At 49.7% G+C, this 17,765-nt stretch overlaps 3 protein-coding genes across 3 annotated transcripts; 1 reads left to right on the forward strand and 2 right to left on the reverse strand.

The window, feature by feature from the left end:
• On the reverse strand, window positions 1-1,418 carry N7484_001024 (putative C6 finger domain protein; the record flags this gene model as incomplete). The annotated part of the gene is made up of 3 exons (XM_057111444.1): window positions 1-650; window positions 766-1,107; window positions 1,301-1,418. The coding sequence occupies 3 exons, from the start codon at window positions 1,416-1,418 to the stop codon at window positions 1-3; spliced, it is 1,110 nt and encodes a 369-aa protein (XP_056976181.1).
• A 5,095-nt stretch (window positions 1,419-6,513) lies between these two features.
• On the reverse strand, window positions 6,514-9,727 carry N7484_001025 (uncharacterized protein; the record flags this gene model as incomplete). Its single annotated transcript, XM_057111445.1, has 2 exons — window positions 6,514-9,426; window positions 9,500-9,727. The coding sequence occupies 2 exons, from the start codon at window positions 9,725-9,727 to the stop codon at window positions 6,514-6,516; spliced, it is 3,141 nt and encodes a 1,046-aa protein (XP_056976182.1).
• Window positions 9,728-15,990: 6,263 nt separating this feature from the next.
• On the forward strand, window positions 15,991-17,282 carry N7484_001026 (putative C2H2 finger domain protein; the record flags this gene model as incomplete). Its single annotated transcript, XM_057111446.1, has 2 exons — window positions 15,991-17,109; window positions 17,160-17,282. The coding sequence occupies 2 exons, from the start codon at window positions 15,991-15,993 to the stop codon at window positions 17,280-17,282; spliced, it is 1,242 nt and encodes a 413-aa protein (XP_056976183.1).
• Window positions 17,283-17,765: the final 483 nt, after the last annotated feature.

The following is a 17,765-nucleotide window of genomic DNA, read 5'->3' on the forward strand; positions in this document are numbered from 1 at the left end:
TCAAGGTCCTGAACGTCCCGAAGCCCCCGGATGTCCCATCGGAGGGTTAGTGGGAAAAGGTTGTTGTGGAACCGCTTCGCCTGCGTATATGGGGTATGGAAAACCCTGTGGTATGGTGTTCATGGGCCACTGAGCATACTCCATGCCTGGTTGAGGTGGGTAAGGTACTGGGCCTGGAGGTTGCATATCAGACGCTGAACCAGGCGAGCTGTGTGCACCGGTACTTGAAGCGGAAAGGGACTGGGCGGGTGTTGTCATTCTCCTCTTCAGGTCTGGAGGCATTTGAGGTTGAAATTGATTTTGATAGGAGGGACTCATTTCCTGACCGGGGTAGCTCATCGCTCTTGATGGTTGTTGCGGTGGTGGTGGGACTTGCCACACTGTTCCGTCGGGCTGCATGGCGTAGGTGGGAGTGTTCATAGGCTGTGCTTGAGCGGACATTGGAGACGCGCCGGACATTGGTGAGCTGGGTGACAAGCCGGTTGGTACTGAGCCGGAAGTCCAGACGTTCGGTGATAGATTCATCATCTGGCTCTTATTCGCGGCCATTGTGGCCAACATTTGGGGGTCTGATATCGTTGTGAATTCATCCCATGGGACACCCGTTTCCATCGTGGGATGCGTTGGGAATTCCCCGCCCATTGGTCGATCTAAGTAAATGACCCGTTAATAATCCGAATGTCTAATTTGAAACTTTTTTTTTTGACTTTCTTCTGCGCCGCGCAATTCAATTGCCGAAGCTAACAACAACAAGGGCTAACCTACCTGGCGCAAAGCCCGACATGGGGTGACCAGCATACACGGCTGGGTTAAAAGTAGAGATATCCTGACCAGATGACACATTCAAAGGAATTTGCGGATACGGATAGAAAGGTTCCGCAGAATCGAATTTCACATTGGTCGGTGACGAAGCAATTGACGTCGTCGAGTGATCTGCCGGTGGTTGCGTCTCCAGTCGCGAGGTCGGCCGCGACTTTTTCTCAATTGGAGGCTGTTGGTCGACCGGGAAAAATTGACATTCCTTTCGCAATCGAATACAATTTTCACATCGTCCTTGCGAATCGTCCGGAGCTACCAAACATCGAATCTTTCGTCGTCGGCAGTGCACTGGAAACAAAAAACAGTAAGTACTGAATCAACCCCCCAAAGTTGATCGCGCATTCCTCCCGCATCATTACCTGGTTCATAGCAGGATGGCATGTACTTCTGCGCAAATGCGCATATTGCGACATGCTCCAGAACCAAAGGGCGACGCAGAAAGCACAAGCGCATCGGGGGCAAGAGTTGAAAGTGAACTGACCACATGCGACAGATGTCCGATGATACCCCAACTTGTTACGCTTTTTATCCGCATTACTCGCATCCATAGCGCTCTGTGAATTCGGTGTAGTTGCCATCGCCTCGACAGCCGCGGGCATAGCTCTCCCCACAAAAGATCAGATCAAGATCGATCTAGAAGACCGCTCCGCTCAGCGCATCAAAAGCGCCGTTTCAGCGAAACAAAGATAGAAGCCGGTTTCCAGGCAAGATCTGGGGTAAAGAGGCGAGAAACAAAAGAGGCCCGGCCATGCAGGCACCGCAACAACTTGGTTTGCGGGTGAAGGTCGGATGATGACGCTGCGACGATAAAACGCTCCGGCGTAATTTTCGTTCTTTTGCTAGATGCCTCCACCTGGGCCGCACTAGACCAACTGGGATATTGCGCGCGTTTCAGCAGGGTCGTCAGGTAATTCGGTGGTTGGATTGGTAGGGGGGTCGATGGTAGAGTGGTAGAGCAGGGTAGTGAGGGGCCCGCAGTATGCGTGTTTCGTGGTGGAAGGGTCGTCACGGTCGAGGATAGATTGGATTTTGGTTGGGTCTCAAGCCCTGGACCCCAGGCGAATTAATCGAGAGTAATTATAGTAAATTAGAGTGTCGGGTGGGAAGTTCATGAAAGGGGAAGATCGGACGACTTCAATAGAGTATGGATTTCCAATATGCGATGGAAAAGAGACCCGATTGACGATAACCACCCAAAAAAAGATTAGTAGGAAGGAAAATAAAATAAAAAATAAATAGATAAAAAAAGAAGAAACCAAAGGAGTGAATGAAGCGTAGGAAGATCGAGGAATGGAATATCGTATAGAGTCGAGAAAGAGCTAATCGCGGGGGTGAAACGCCCATGGGCTGGTTTTGTGTTATTTTTTTCCCTGGCCTTTTCTTTTCTGGAATAAAATGATTTTGATAATAATTAATTTTTTTTTAACTCAGTTCATTCCATACGTGGAACAAAGTGGCTCTGCATCAGACCGACACTAAGACCAAGAGGGATGTATCGACTTAACCCAAATCAATGATGATCTCACAACTCAGGGGGAACTTCGTGACGAGATTTTATAGAGTTCTATACTTTCTTTTCTTGGTTTTTTTCATTGGAATTTTCTGCAAACTGGTTCAAATAGCTTCTCTGTCTTTTTCTTCCATATTTTTTCACCTCAGTTTCTTTTTTTAAACCCAGGTACCAGTGGTTGTTCAGTGGCCAAAGGTACCCAGATTAGGTAAATCACCCCAAGGAGCCCCTGATTGCGTACTATAGACCCCGTCAGGGCTGGTTCATGGCAAATGAGGCAGAGGCGAGGAACCATGGTCTGGGAGCCCTGACACAGTGGGGTCATAGAGTGGATGTGAAGCAGGTGACGATTTGGGCATAGAGGCAGTCCTTTACCTGTCAATCCTTGATGAACTGGGGAATTCATCCATTTCAAGTCCCGGCCAGCTGATTGGCGTAGGGAAGCTTGGGTCGGCAGCTGGAACCAATGAGCTTGTTGGCCGTAGGGTCCATTACTGCTAAAGAACCTTCTGTCTCTGGGCATTCCGGAGGTGATCACTAGAAACCTTGAGGGCTTCTCGAAGGACACCCCTTACAGAATGTATAATCCAATGTGATTTCCATTGCACCCATACAATTAACATGGGCGTTATTTTTCACGTACTTTTTTCGCTGAACAATTTCCGATTTCTATCGACAGGAACGAACCACAGATTGATTGCTTCTAAAAACAGAAATTCAGGGTCCACGTATCAGGTTATACCGTGGGCAGCACGCAATTCGGCCTTTTTTATATATTTTTTTTCTTTTCATTTTAAATTCGTTTTATTTCCTCTTCTGTTTAATTATAATTTCTTTTTTTTTTTCGTTCCAAAGATTTCACCCCCCTTTTCTGCCTTTTTGTTGCCTTGTTTCTAGTGGGATCTTGGCCCCAACTGTCTGGGGCGTAGCTTATTCTCCTTAGTACGTCGATGACATCGTTTCATAATCTCTAAACTGTTTCGAAGTTCAACCTCTTACATCGGACACGATGTTTTTTCTTTTTTAAATGCAATTCCCCCCCTTTTTTTTTTACCCTTCGGCAAAAATTCATGACTCGCCAATGAGAATTGTCGTTTTCCTTAGTCACTGCTCCATTTTACCCGCACCGTCCCATGAGGATACGTGCCCCAGTACCTTGGGTGGGAGTCGATAGCCGGTCAATCAGGACAATCTTAATCATATCGCCTTAGGCGAGACCACGGGCTCCCCTCCAGACTAGGATTGTACGTAGACGATCATGTACGAGTACTGAGTTGGTAGGAGGCGAAGCAGACAAACGAAATTAAATAAAATAAAATAAATTCCATGAAGCCACGGAGTATCCCGACCACAGAAAAGAATGACATAATATGCCTTTAGCTACTCCCGAGTTGGACGTTAGTCCGAGGGGCTTAAAGAACACATTGGCCGATGCGAGACTTTCGGAGTAGAACAGAGGGCAAAAAGAACAGCCAAGCCCCCAAATGTAGGAAGCGATCTTGCGTCTCCAACTGCCATTCTGTAACATGGGTCCCACATGTGGGGCCTTACTCAAGGTTTGATTAAGGATCATCGCGACGCAGTAGCGTGTTAGAGAATGGACTTGGCACCCGTCGGAAACGAGAAATGGGCCCCGGATCAAGATTCTTTTGTTCTTCGAAGCCTCAAGCGAGCTTCCATGAGCGATGCCTAATGGAGCAATGGAGCAGAAAGGAAGGTTCTACGAACCACTCAATCGGTTGTGGAGCAAAAGAAATAAAAATCAAGGAAAAAAATATCATAGTTAAATCAAGAAGAGGGAGAGACAAGAGAAAAAGAGGGCCTTAGGACGATCATACCCAGCGATCAAGACTACATACGGAGTAGATAGAGGAATCTTGGAAGCGAGGGATAAAAACCCCTCTACATATCGCCTCTGTGGAGCAGATTGCGCTGGAAGAGAAAGAGAAAGAGACAATCACTGAAAAAGGGGCAATTGCCGTCCATAGGAACGTGTCACGACCAGCGTGGCTTTTTTTTTGTGGACACGACTGTTCTTGTATGAAGTCGTTGAGAACCAATCATTCCCAAAAGCCATACAGCATCCAACTCAACGATGCAGCGCTCGACCGCCCTTTCTCGAGACTCCGTGCTCAGCCCTGGCCCCGCATCATATCACCTCTAGCACGCATCAGGTGGAAGATCGTCAAGAACCGGACCCAAGAGGAAAAAGTGATTGGATCTGCAGTTGAGTCAAGGAAAAAGGTCGGGGTGCATTTGCATGTGTTGACGCGGCGAGTTGTCAAGCACGCGATTAGATCTGGCAGTAGCGCGGTGGAAACAAGGTGCTCCACTTGTCGGCTGTGCACTGTACCATTGTACACAAGTAGCATGCTTCTCCGATCGCGTTTCCGGGTCTAAGACATAAGTTCGGCTTCGGTTGGGCGATTGGGTAAAGCTGCGACCAACGTCCGATCGGCTTGTTTCTGTTGAAACAAGGGTCCAGGGCTGACTCAGATCTCTGTTTCGCATCTAAAATGCATTTAAGATTGAAGTGAAACATAACGTTTTTTGTCGGAACTATAACTAGCGTGACTATTATGGTATATCCTTCAATGTGAATTTTTCCCTCTGACTCCTGGTTATTTTTGAATATCAATCGTCGCTTCCAATCACCAATTCTCCGGTCTGACGTGGGATTCACATTGACCCCCTCGCTAAACCCGGTGTGGTCTAGCAGGCAACCAAGTTTTCCCGGGCAACGCCAACTGCCGACAGGGCTTGCATTGCGCACTCGGACTCCGTCATTCAAACGTCCAGAATTTCTCAAACACTTAGACTGTTAAGACATGCTCCGGGACTTGTCCTATTTAGGATTTAAATTTCCCTAAGCCTTACTGTATATATACTTCGTGTGGACATTCTTCTTTGCGTCTCCTAAAGTACTCTTACCACCGTAGCTCGGAAATCCCCTTCGGAACAGTGGCGGAACACCCGACAATGAGGCATTTTGGCCTTTTGGCTCCCCCCCACTATAATTTACAATGTACATAACTCATAATTTTATATACCCGTGGGGGTGTTGGGAAACAATCCACAATGCATTGTATAAGCGGAGAAACCAACAGCCGCTTCATTGCACTTGTATCCTAATTGACCCCGGGGGCATCGGTTAACAGCCAAGTCAAGGCGGGCAAAATAACCCTTGATAAGGATCTTAACTCCTGTTTGACCGTGTCCCTCTAGCATCAGCCCTGCACTATCCATTGTACGGCGATATCTCCCGTAGGAAAACCGATCTTCAGGTCTCGACTCCCACTCCCATCAGTGGATCCCAGATGCAGGGACCTCACTGGTTCCAGGCCAATTCCCCGGTTGTTTCACCATGCTCGGGCCCTTAACCTATTTAAGGAATGGGCTCCTCACCATGGGTCTCTCTCTTTAACCTGCAACCTGCCTTACGCGTCCTCCCAAGAAAATCCCCTCGAAAAAAGAATCGGATCCAGCGTTGGAAATTTCCTTTTTCAGTCACGAGCTCTTGTCCGTCCTATCAGCATACACTTGGGAGGGTTTTGCTTTGGCTGTACCCGACAGCTGGGATTGTGGGCGAACTCCGTGGTGTGCAGCAGAAAGAGAAGGTGGTATCTGACCTCAAACTTCCGACCGTGGCTGTGCCCTTCGTCGTGACCATTGCTTTAATTTTATTTTCGTGTTCATTTCATTTTATTATGTATTTTTTTTTTTGTCGATGCAATTTCAATTGCAGAAAAAGCCGCAAACAATTGGGCTGGGAAAGGGGGTACTGTCCAAGGTACTCTCGGCTGCGTGAAGATGCAATCCCGATCAAAAGCCGAGTTCTTTCCCGGCGTTGATGGACATGCACTTGGGCACCTAAACACCCTGGATGTCCATGCCACTAGACTAAGACTAACTCTACAGAACCGAGAAACATCAAGCTATACTGGCAATGGCAACTAATTACCGGTGGTGCTAATTACAAGGAGAAACGCCACGCGACCTCTTCTGCAAGGATCATCGACCTCCTTATTGCAGTCTTGATGCGCGCGTTGCATGAATGATGGTACGATGACATTAGCACTTCTGAAGATCACGATCATCTCGGGTATCTGCCAAGATTGCAGTGCAGCGTGCTCGTGCGATGACGACATCACGAACTATACTCCCGGTCAATCTTTCGATATGTGCTAGTAGTCTCCTACTCGGACCACGACCTGCACGTCAATTGCACGTGCTTCTCGGACACAACATGCGATGCATGTTCTTCCGACGCGACCGATTAACGCGTGACTGCCTACTGACGCGCACCATGCTCGGACGAATGTCTCCTTGTTCCGGGATCCGCGCGCATCGACCACGATGACCTCATGGGATCCATCGGGGTTGGGCGATGGGGCTGGGTGCTGAGGCAGGGATTCGAGAGTGACGTTCTTGTACGAGAACGATCGGTGCAATGGATGGCCGGGTAGACGTTTGAATTCACTCCAGTCTGTTGTTTTTGTGTGATCACATTTGTCTTGGTGATGCGATAGGAAGCCGAGTGGTGGACGACATTCATGGCCGGATATAAAGCGCACATTGTATGTGAGTGGTAACGTGATCGTAGTCGGTAATTGAGACTCGGACTCGGAGTTCGACTTCGTCTCAAGAGCAAATGAAATAGAAGCCTCATCGCTCACAAGTATGTTCCTCCTGCGAGGTGTCTTCACAGCCAAAGTAAGCGCTTCGAGCCTCACGGTCGGCCCGGGATCACTCGCAGCAGGTCGATCAACCGGCAACGTAAACGCATCAGCACTGATATCACCCGTGCCGAGCGGGGTTGACTCCAACGCAAGCTTGCCTCCCTGTTTGATACGAGGACGGCACGCGGCTGAAGTCGAACCCGAGCGCGGTATCCGCTGAACCTGGACTTCAAACCAGCCCGGAGCTAATGGGCTCAAGGTATTCACATCGCGGGGAACCACATCACTACCGACCCATCCCATGCAAGTCTGGGCACAATCTAACGCCGACAAGACACGGCCGACGATGCATGCCTTGCTCCACCAGCTGCGGTCGCCGTATATAAAGCCGCCGTAGAGATTGGCCGTCGGTCCTAGTTGCTGGATTGCGTTGGTGTCGTTCTCTAGAAGAGTCCCAATGAGGAGGTGGCTTATTCCTTCGCCGGGTACGACAAAGCCTGATAACCAAGTTCGAGAGATCCAGCCTAGAGTGTCAGATGCGTGTGGATCTTCGTCGTCTATGCAGGGACTGCGGAGTTTTATGCACCGTCTAGACTGGCTTCGAGTGTACATATCTCCTTTCCCTAATCGTACGGCCGCAGGTTCGCTTGATGCCTTTTCCGGTGCTGGTCGACGCGACTCGGTGTCTATTGGGGGGAAAGTTAAAGTCTGGTTGCCGTTGCGGAGTTTCTGTTCTAAAGTAGTCCTGAGTGTGTCGACATTCGGCCATCCAATGTTTTCTGCAAAGACGCATAGTCCTTCCAATTGCTGGCGGATATGCGGGGAACTGATATTACATTGCCATGCTGAGCGGCGATCGGGCTCAGTGAATGATGTAAGGCGACGATTGATAGACCCAAGAAACGAAAAGCGAGAATGTTTGCTGGTGGTTTTGTCGAATGATCCTGGTGACGGGGTGCCAACTGGTGAACCCTCAGCTGGGGTCGAACCATATTCAATTTCCAGATTGTCGAGGAATCGCCGCGCGACGATGAGATCCCAGTTTACTTTGCCCTCTCGCAATCTCTCATAATTCTGGAGCTCTTGCGTGGTCAGGAGACCGCCGTGGGGATCGTGTAACATGCCCATGCGAACAAACGCATCGAGACGAATCAGTAGCTCCGCTGCAAGTAACAGTTGAATTAGAAGCCACTTTCGGTCCATACCAGCATTCATCCATGGCTTTTGCGATGGATCGCCGCCGCTACCTTCTTCGAAGCAGTCCCCGTCTACGTGCGGGGGTGCTTCCCATAGAACCTGACCTACTCGGATGCGCCACTCGGGAAGACTGAAATCGATCCATGCTCCGGGTGTAGCGAGGACGGTCGTCAATGTCTTAATTTGCGATTTGAGACTCTCTGGGTGTCCGGGCATCAGACCTTCAAGTGGCGGATGAGGATAGAGAAACTGGGTATGTAAAATGGTATGTAGTTCATGAGATGATTCGATGTCCAAAACCGTCATCGTCGATCTATCGAGGAGGATTTTCAAACGCAATTGTCGCAAGTGTGTCAAGCGCTGCACTAGGGACCGTAGATTAATATCTCGTACTCCGATGCGCTTCCATGCAGCGGGCCCCTCCTGCAAAAGTTGGCGTCGATCAAGCACAGCACCACTGTGACACTGCGAATACGGTTTGTTGTAGCCATCTATCAGTCCAAATGCTTCGGTTGCAGGAAGTTGCGCGAGTCGCTGAAAGTCCGGGTCCATCTTGGGCTCTGGGCGTCCAGAGTACCGAACCATATCAGCGATATCGCATTCCAAGAAGTGCCGGTATCCAATGGTCCCTGGCTCTCTCCCGTTATTGGCTAACATGTTCGGTACCTCGAAGACGCCCACATCAAATGAAGCTCTTTTGAACCCTCCGGACCGGTGCCAGCTGTGTAACGGAAGAGGAACACCACCCTTCACGGCCCAGTCATCTGGCACTGGGAGATGCGCATGGAGAGTACAAAGGGTGAATGAAGCATGAGGCAACGGCTTGCGATCTAGCATGCGGAGAATAGATGGATGGTGTTCATCCCAGGGAAAGATGACTTGCGGGTACCAACGACCATGCTTGCCTCTCTCGAGCAAGAAATGCGGAGCTCCAGAGAGAATAGCTTTGATGTCCTTTTTCGTGAGCGCCGCCTCGTCTGGTGACTGGCCATCTTTGAGCTTGGTCGCCTCATCAAGGCGGAATTCTAGGTAATCCTGAATATTGCTGGGTTGCTTTGGTTCACCATGAGCAACAGCTGAAGTCTGCTCCGGACTTCCAGGCGTTTTTGGTGTAGAATGACCAGAGTGAGAACGCGAGCGATTGCTATGTCGGCTACTTTCGCGACCTCTGTCAGGCTGTCTGGGCTGCCTAGTGTCAATTTTGGGGACAGGACCCCGGCTCTGTAATTATTAGCGAGCCAATCCCTTGTTTTGTATTTCCAAATCCGATCAACTACATAAGTGCCAAGCTCACCAATGTCCGAGATTTCGAGCTCGACGAATCCGATTTCAGCAAGCTCTCGCTCTTTCTTCGAAATAAGCCATGGAGGATGCCCGAGCCCGAGTCAGTCGCTGCACCCTGTTGTGAACCCGAGGACGCATGACTCGCGACAGGTATTTCTTGTCTCTCCCGTTCCTGCACAGAGTGGTCAGGCGATGCGACCTCTGATTGGGAACGGCGACGACTGGAGAGGAACGTCATTAGACGGGATGCTTGTCTAGACTAGGGCATATGTCTGGGATGCGCTGACACGCATAGAACATCAATTTATATCGCAAGTAACTGTGAATGAAACAGGAAATTTCACAAAACTCGCCCAAAGATGATGTAGTTGCAATATAAGCACTAAACCCAGAGCGCTGATCTCGGGTCACTCGGCTTGTGGCGGATCCCTGGCAACGGGTGACGGCAATGAAAGCGGGGACCACCCGAATTTGGAACGATCCGTCTAGAAATGACGAGATGAGTACAAAAAACATTATCATTTCATAGCTTTAAGGATAATGAAAGTCTAGGTACAAAATCCCGTATTGATATTCTGAGCTCAGGAGCTAACCTTTTCTACAGTCCTCATAACGCGCAGAATTACAGGCGATTTTTGGGCACAGGGGATCTAAATTGCATCAACTACCCTGATAAATTATTATTGATATGGGCAGCAGTCCTTACGCGTGCTGGGCAAAGAACTGGAGCAGGGTCTTGTAGCCACGCTCGTATTCGCTCTTCACCTCGGGGTTTTCCAGGTCAGAGCGGGCAGCCATCCAGCCGTGAATCTGGGTCGGGAAGGTCTCAACGTGGTTGGGGACGAGTAGATTGGCCTTGAAATTGTCGACATCGCTCTGGGGCTCGTCCTTGGAAGCGAGCATGATGAAGGGCACCTTAATAGTCTTGGCGTCGTTGGGGTCGACCATAGCGGGGTGGCACTGAGCGGCGCACTTGAAGATCTTGTTATCGCCAGCAACGGACAACGCCGCGATCTTACCACCCCAGCAGAAACCAAGAATAGACCAGTCAAATCCGCCATTGGGGGCGAGCTTGTTGGCCTCGGACACGATCTCAGGGAGCCTGGGAAGGTGGAGAGGCGGGGCGGCCTGGTTCTGGAAGAAGTTGCCGAGGAGCTTCTTGTGCTCGTCAGTGGTCGGCGGGTACCACGAGATATCGGCGGGCTTGCCCTCGAAGAAGTCGGGCATGAACACGCGGTATTTCTGCTCATTCGAGTTGGCCAGGATGTCGGCACCCTGAATGGTCTGGTCGAAGAAACCGAAGATGTCTAGGCAGCCAATCCACGATTAGCTATACCGGTGTCTGATAACTACGCGTAATAACTCACCGTAAATGACAAGGATGGCTTTGGTAGCGGTCTCGGGGCCAGTCACGTCTGCATTGGTCAGATTAGCCTTTGATCGGTGTCGTGTCGCGGCGGCCTCGGCTTACATGTCTTCATGCCATTGATGGTCTGGTAGGAGCCCTTGGCCTGGTATCCCTTGGACACAACAGGGGGGATACTATAGAGAGTCAGCTATTGTTGACCAATCCCGTCTCCTGGTATTGACGAACGAGCAGCAAGCCTTGCTAATTCCAGACATGGTTGCCGATGGTAGATTGATCGCTGAGTAGGTGTTTATGAGCGAAGGGCTTTGGAGCGCAATTGGTTAGAATCCGACTGTATTTCGATGGGACCAGGGAAAGCACTTTACGATTTTCCAAGATCTTAAGCCTTTGAAAGGTTGATGGAGGAGAAGCCTCTCAGTGAAGTGGGAGAGCGGGTTTTCGTGAACCCCGCCGCGTCGACGTCATCGGAACATCTCGGCAATTCAAAACACTGATGCGTAATGGCCGATGTCGACAGAATATGGAAGCTTGTCTTTCTGTTCATGATGATCCAGATTGGATACAGAGACCTCTTAGGTACTGAGATGCCGAGGGAGGTAATTTTAACGTGATTCTTTCGAGAGGTCCTTTTGTTCTACGGTCGCGATGAAATGTCTCCGAGATACGGAGTATATATACTAGATCGATCCGACTTAACCACCACAAACCCTGACGTGGAATCATCCACAAATGCACAGAGAACCGAATTGCGACGTTGCACCCAACACCACTGTGCCCCATACCGAATGCTACATTATTCTGATCGACCTAGGTGTTTTGCGATCGTGCAAGTTGCGATGGGCAAAGCATATAGCCGACTCAAGCTTGGGATGATCCCCAGTGAGATTGATTTCGAACTCTCATTGCACTTTGACAAGAGAATTGCCAACTGAAATAAAGGAGTGATACATTTACAAGGTTGACTCCGGGCATGCGTAAAGGTCACCAAGTCCCAGCTACGGTTGCACAACGTTCATGGCTGTTTACGATCCAGCAACATATCCACGGGTACGTGATAGGTATCGCGGCTCAAGTTGTCATACCTTCGCAACTTGGTAATCGCCACTTGCCACTTGCCACCTGTCTTCTGGTTCGGATCTCGTATACAATATGGATGTATAGTAGACGATACATCACGTCGATTTACCGAGGCTCGATCTAGCCTCAACAAGATGCATCTAGGCCTACACAAAACTTAACAGGAAACAAGACAGCTGAAGCAGACAAGAACCAACCAAGACTAACGCAGAAATCTCCTAGTGGACCTCCAAAGAAAAAGCAAGGGCTCTGAATGCATCTCTCAAACCAACATAACTGGCCAGAGGGAATGAATAAAGTAGGGGAGGGGTTACGAGCGAAGGGGAGCGAGACCGAAAAAGAAAAACAACCGACGAAACACACATCTCAGGTAGTACTTTCCCCCGTTCCCACTCAAATTCAGCCCTGTAGACCAAAAAAAGACCCTCTCCTCATGGACGCAGATCTCCCGAGAGACATCCTTTAGACTTTACCCTCTCTGGAGGCCCTGGAGTCGATCGCCGTTCAACTCCAGGGATCAGTTCTTGATTCTGGAGGCCCACGGTGAACGCCAACCGCGCAGCCACAACCGGCAGGAACCGACGCAGGCGACGATCGCATGGCTCGAGCCCTGGACAAAACAGCTTTGGTGGATCCACTCGCGCTGTCACATTTTGACGGCAGCCGCCTTGCATGAGACTGGGGCCGTCTGGCAAATCGGCTGCGAACCACCGCGCGCAGTGCGGTCCCGAGAAGGGGCTTGGTGGATTAGAATGGGGATTTTAGGGGAGTAGTTTGAATTTTTCTGTTAATTTAGGGGGAAGGAAAAGACAGAGGGGGGTGGTCTAGAAGGTTGAGGTGGGTATGTTCATTTCTTGCCGGAGGGGCTGTGCAATGTGCAATGTGCAGTAAATCTTGTCTACTGTATGTCTTTCTAATTATTATTTGTTTTGTTTTGTTTTTGGTTTGTCTCAAGCTGCTGTGAGATAATTAATTTCATTGCGATTCATTATTAGCGCTTCCGAGGTCCGTAGTATCCGTCTTATCCTGTCTCGCTTGGGGGTCCACTAGAGACGGAGTACGCGTGGATCGAACTAGTAAGTATGTGCCATTACAATTCCTCCGGAGACAAAGCACGGAGGCGATTCGTTCAAATATTACCCTAGGACCACCCTAGGAATGTGACCGTGGTAAAAGGGAAAGCGTCGCCTCACATGCTTCCCCCTGGCTCGAGGGATTCTGAGCTAGACCGGGGGGGGGGAGGGGGGGCGGAGGGACTAAGGAGCCAATGCGGACCCGATCGCGATATCCCATGCAGTGAAATGCAGTAGACAGTAGAAGCGAGGACATGGTGCTTTAGAGACAACGGATGTGTCCGGAACAAGCGATGGATCAATCTCGGTTGTTTTCTTCATTTTTAAGCGTAAGTGGGGGGGGGGGGGGGGGGGAAGAGTTTCATCTTAGGATTTCTGCACAGGACGAGTATGTGCATCAGCTGTACTTCACTTTGAGTTTTGGGTTTGTTTTTTTTTTTTTTCTATATCCCCCCTTTTCCTTCTTTTCTAAGTCTATGGATATGGAGTATATTAGTTTTCCGTTTCTATGAATGTTGAGCAGGGATCGACAGGGCATGTGTCTGTACCCGCGCTTTCGCCCCCGATTTCATAAGCATCTGTCAGAGTCTGTGCTGTTCGGGGACCAACGAATAAATCGCCTTCTATTGGTTGATAGGGAGGCGCCCATGCTGGTCCCATGGAAGCGAAGTCAATATGAATTTGACTCGTGTGGAGTTAATCACGGTGCCATTTCCGAGCGCCACCCCGATCGCACGCGCCAATGTGCAGGTGAAGAGACTAGAGCTAGAAGCTCTAAACCCTACAGTAGGTCTGTGGTTATATCCCGAGTTTAGGAAGGAGACCAGTCCCGGGGGAACGGATGGGCAAAATAAGTTTGGTCTTTCGTTGGTGTAAAATCGGTGCCACTGGTACCCTCTTGGCCACGCTACAGATATTCCCGTTCCTAGGGACTCTCCGATGGGTAGACCAATGAAACTAATGCAGGGTGTTTGAAAGATATGTAACGACCGAGTCCGGGGTGACTGGGCTCCGAAAAAAAAAATTGAAATTAAAAAAGGAGAATAAATCAATACCTGCCGGGGGCCCCTCCTAGGAATCCTTATTCCAGAGTTTTTATTATTTCATTTGATCCGAATTCATAATTCCTCATGTACTCCGTAGAGTCCGTTTTTCTCTCTCTCTCTCTCTTTAACCGATGTAGTTATATTAGTCGGTATTTTTGATCCCTCGGTGGGGGCTGAAAGGGGTTTTTTCCCTTTAGTTTTAGTTCCTTTAGTTCTCTGCTTTGCAGGTGACCCGGAGCATGTTGGCCCCTCTTTTTTCTTTTCAAAGCTAAACTCCATTGGGGATTTGGGTCTAGCGCGCCGGGAAGGTAACGAATCATCGTCGGCCCAGCTCGCTTGCCTCTACCCGGGGACGCGCCGGACGCTCCAGACTCCCATAGTCTCGTATTCTAGTCATTCCGACCCAGTCCGTGCGCTCTGCTTCTGACATGCGCCCCATTGGGCAGGAATCTCGCCAAATGCCGAATAAGATATCATGGACTTGATCCATATCAATAAGAAGTATGTTTAAGGGGGTGAGATAGACAGGTGAGAAGTTGATAGATTACCGGATGAGAATCCAAATCCATCTTAGAACCATTTCTGTGCTTTTCTTTGCATATTTCTTTTGAACCACATCTCCGGGAGTCCCTACGCTAGATCCCTTTCATTTACTTTTAATTATAAAATTTTCTGTCAGTTTTTTTTCTTTTTCACGCGTTCAGTCGGGACGCAAGGAGCCTCTCTTCTTTACGGAGTACTTAGCTCCCCACTTCTTTTTCCCTCTCTTCTGTTCCCTTCCACCCTAGGAGTTTAATAATAAACGTATAGTGTTTTGTTTTTCTTTTCTTTTCTTTTCTTTTTATTATTCTCAAAAGTACCGTTATAGATCAAAAGACAGGGAAAAAAAGAAACTGTAGCTTATCTACAAACCTAGATGCAGGGAGACTCAAAACAGTAACATAGTCACCTACTGTTCTCATTCTTATCCTCATTCTCTCTCTTTCATCTCTCATATCTTCAAGTGGCGATCCGATCGAGTGATACAGTCGATCTCGATTTCTAAAAGCTCGGAACGGCCAACCGGGGACTGGACACTAGGGGAACTTGATTTTAGGGCCTGTCAACCACGTTGCCTTTTTTCCCTCCTTTTTTCATTTGAAAAAAAAAAAAAAAAATTAAAAAATTCGATTTTTGATTAAAATCCACTTTTGGCATATTTCGCTATTATTGACCGCGATTTGATTATTCTTTGGTTCATCTTCTGGAGTCTTCGCATCGTTCTTCCCCACGCTTTGGCCCAGACCCAAGTCGACCGTGGCCTTTCTATTTGGTTATTTACCATTTGGTCCGACCTTTTTATACTATAATTACCTGTTCCCCCCCCCCGCGCTTGCCTTTACGCCTCCCCCAACGCCACGGCTGTTTCCTTTATCTTGACTCTTCCCCCCCCCACCGAAGCTTTTGTTCTTCGTTACACGTGTTTGCATTATCGTGCACTATCCCCGATACCATGCCATTCCCGCGCTTACGTCGACCGTGACAATTTTCTAACCCCCATGTCGCGCGGGCTGTTCCACCTTCGACTCTTCTAATTCTCTAGTCCTCACGGGCTGAAGCTCTCGAGATTCGCCATCAACCTAGGGCGTCTCTTTCACCTCCACCCTCTCCAAAAGGCCCTATTACCATCTACTACAAAATTTCAACAGCTGAGATCGACTCGAGTCTTTGACTGTTGCTCCACTCTGCGATCGCAACACCCGGCGATCGACACTCGCCCCTCCTGGATCCTTCGAGCCCTTCGGGGGCCCTTCCTGGTGGTCGAGACTGGAATCTGCATCCAGAAAATTCATTTGCCACTATCCCGATCCATCTCCATTCAACCCTACCCGACTCTGATCTCTACGGCCCGAACAACCCCACCGTCAATCTGGCGACTCTCGCGGTCCCGGCTCCTATGGGGACGGCGTTGGATACGCTGGCCACTCAGCCATTGGTGAATCGACGACCTGCAGCTCCCACCCTGCCGAGTTTTGAGTTGCCGCCGCCACAGTTTGGATTGCCCGGAGCTGCCCCTACTAAATTTTCGACTCTTCCAAATCACCCCCCAGTATCACACCCACCCGCCAACGTGAGCGTGGGGAATTTGCTGACACCACCCGCGACAAATCAGTCGGGAGAGACTATCCACTCGTCGCACCACTTGGCATCTGCGGGAGCTTCCGAGCTGCCCCCAACATATTGGCCAGGCAATAGTCCGTACGGCGCCCCAGGTTCGGGATCCGCGACCCAGGCTTGGGCTTCTGGGGTACACGCAGCCTACCAGGGACGCCCGGCCTTTTCTCCGGGGACTGTAGGCCGTCACAACGTGACATCTCCCCCGGCGACAGACGGGCTACCCCAGCCATTCGAAGCACCGTCATTAGCTTCATTCCAACAAGGCTTGCCCGCACCACCATCTAGTGTTCCGCCCCACGTTTCACACCCGGCCACTATGGCCTTATATTCATCGACACACGCCACATCTCCCGCACCGTTGCCTTCAAATGACCCTTACGCACCAAAACATCCTTCGCTATATGGCGCCCCACCACATCTGAGCCCTCACCAAACTGGATTTTCTCCCATCTACCCTTCTCCGTCCCTGGGAGGCGGAGGACTTGGGATGAACCACTCCGGAAGAATGCCCGCCCAAAGTCCGACAGGCCAACCGCACCTGGGATATCCTCCTCGCCAGCCCTGGCCGTCGTACTCCCTTCCCGCGATGAACGGACCCGTGATGACCAACGTCCACAGCCCAAATAGTCCGATGGCTATGATGGGTGGTATGCAGCCAGGATTCCTATCTGGATTTAACAGCGGTCATGTGGCGAACACCCAGCATCTCTATGGAGGCCACCCCCCGCCCCACGGTCTTCCCGCACCAGCCCCGGATCGTCCATTCAAGTGCGATCAATGTCCGCAGAGCTTCAACCGCAACCATGATCTCAAGCGACACAAGCGAATTCATTTGGCGGTAAAACCATTCCCTTGTGCCCACTGTGACAAGAGCTTTTCACGGAAAGATGCGCTCAAGGTATGTAAAAATTACAAACATTTCCAAGAGCTTCGGCTAATTATCATCAGCGACATATTCTGGTCAAGGGCTGCGGCAAGGATGGTGATTCTGACGGAAACAACCAAACCGGGGACACCATCAAAGGCGAACGAAGTGAGGACGGCAGTCCCACGCTCAACGGACGAGTTTAACCCGTACCACTATATTTCTGCATCCCTGTGGCACTTGTGTCACTCCTCATCCTTACGCCCTAACTTGTGTATGTATTTCGAGGCGAAGGATAAGGGCAGACATGTAACTACAGCGGCTTTGGGAGTTGGTGAGGTTTTGATCCACTTTTGATTGTTCTTATGCTGTTTATTTTCGCGCTGGCGAAGGGTGTGTTGACTTGGGCATATTGGGATGGTCTTCTTTTTACTGTTTGATTATTATTTCTGAGCCTGACGTGTGACGTGTGTACTGATCCTTTTTGATTTACAAGCGAGTCCGGTTTGATTGTTTGCCGGGAGTTGGACTCGGTGTTTGGTATATAACAACTGTGCATGAATGTTCCTATAATGGATAGCATCTACTTTACTTACATTTCCAAACATGCTTATCAGCCCTGGAGCTTTTTCCATCCATGATTATAACTTTATAAATACAAGGCTGGGATCCAGCCCCTGACGCGCTAA

Source organism: Penicillium longicatenatum, assembly GCF_028827895.1.
Source record: "Penicillium longicatenatum strain IBT 33135 chromosome Unknown contig_1_segment0_segment0, whole genome shotgun sequence".
Taxonomy (NCBI): domain Eukaryota; kingdom Fungi; phylum Ascomycota; class Eurotiomycetes; order Eurotiales; family Aspergillaceae; genus Penicillium; species Penicillium longicatenatum.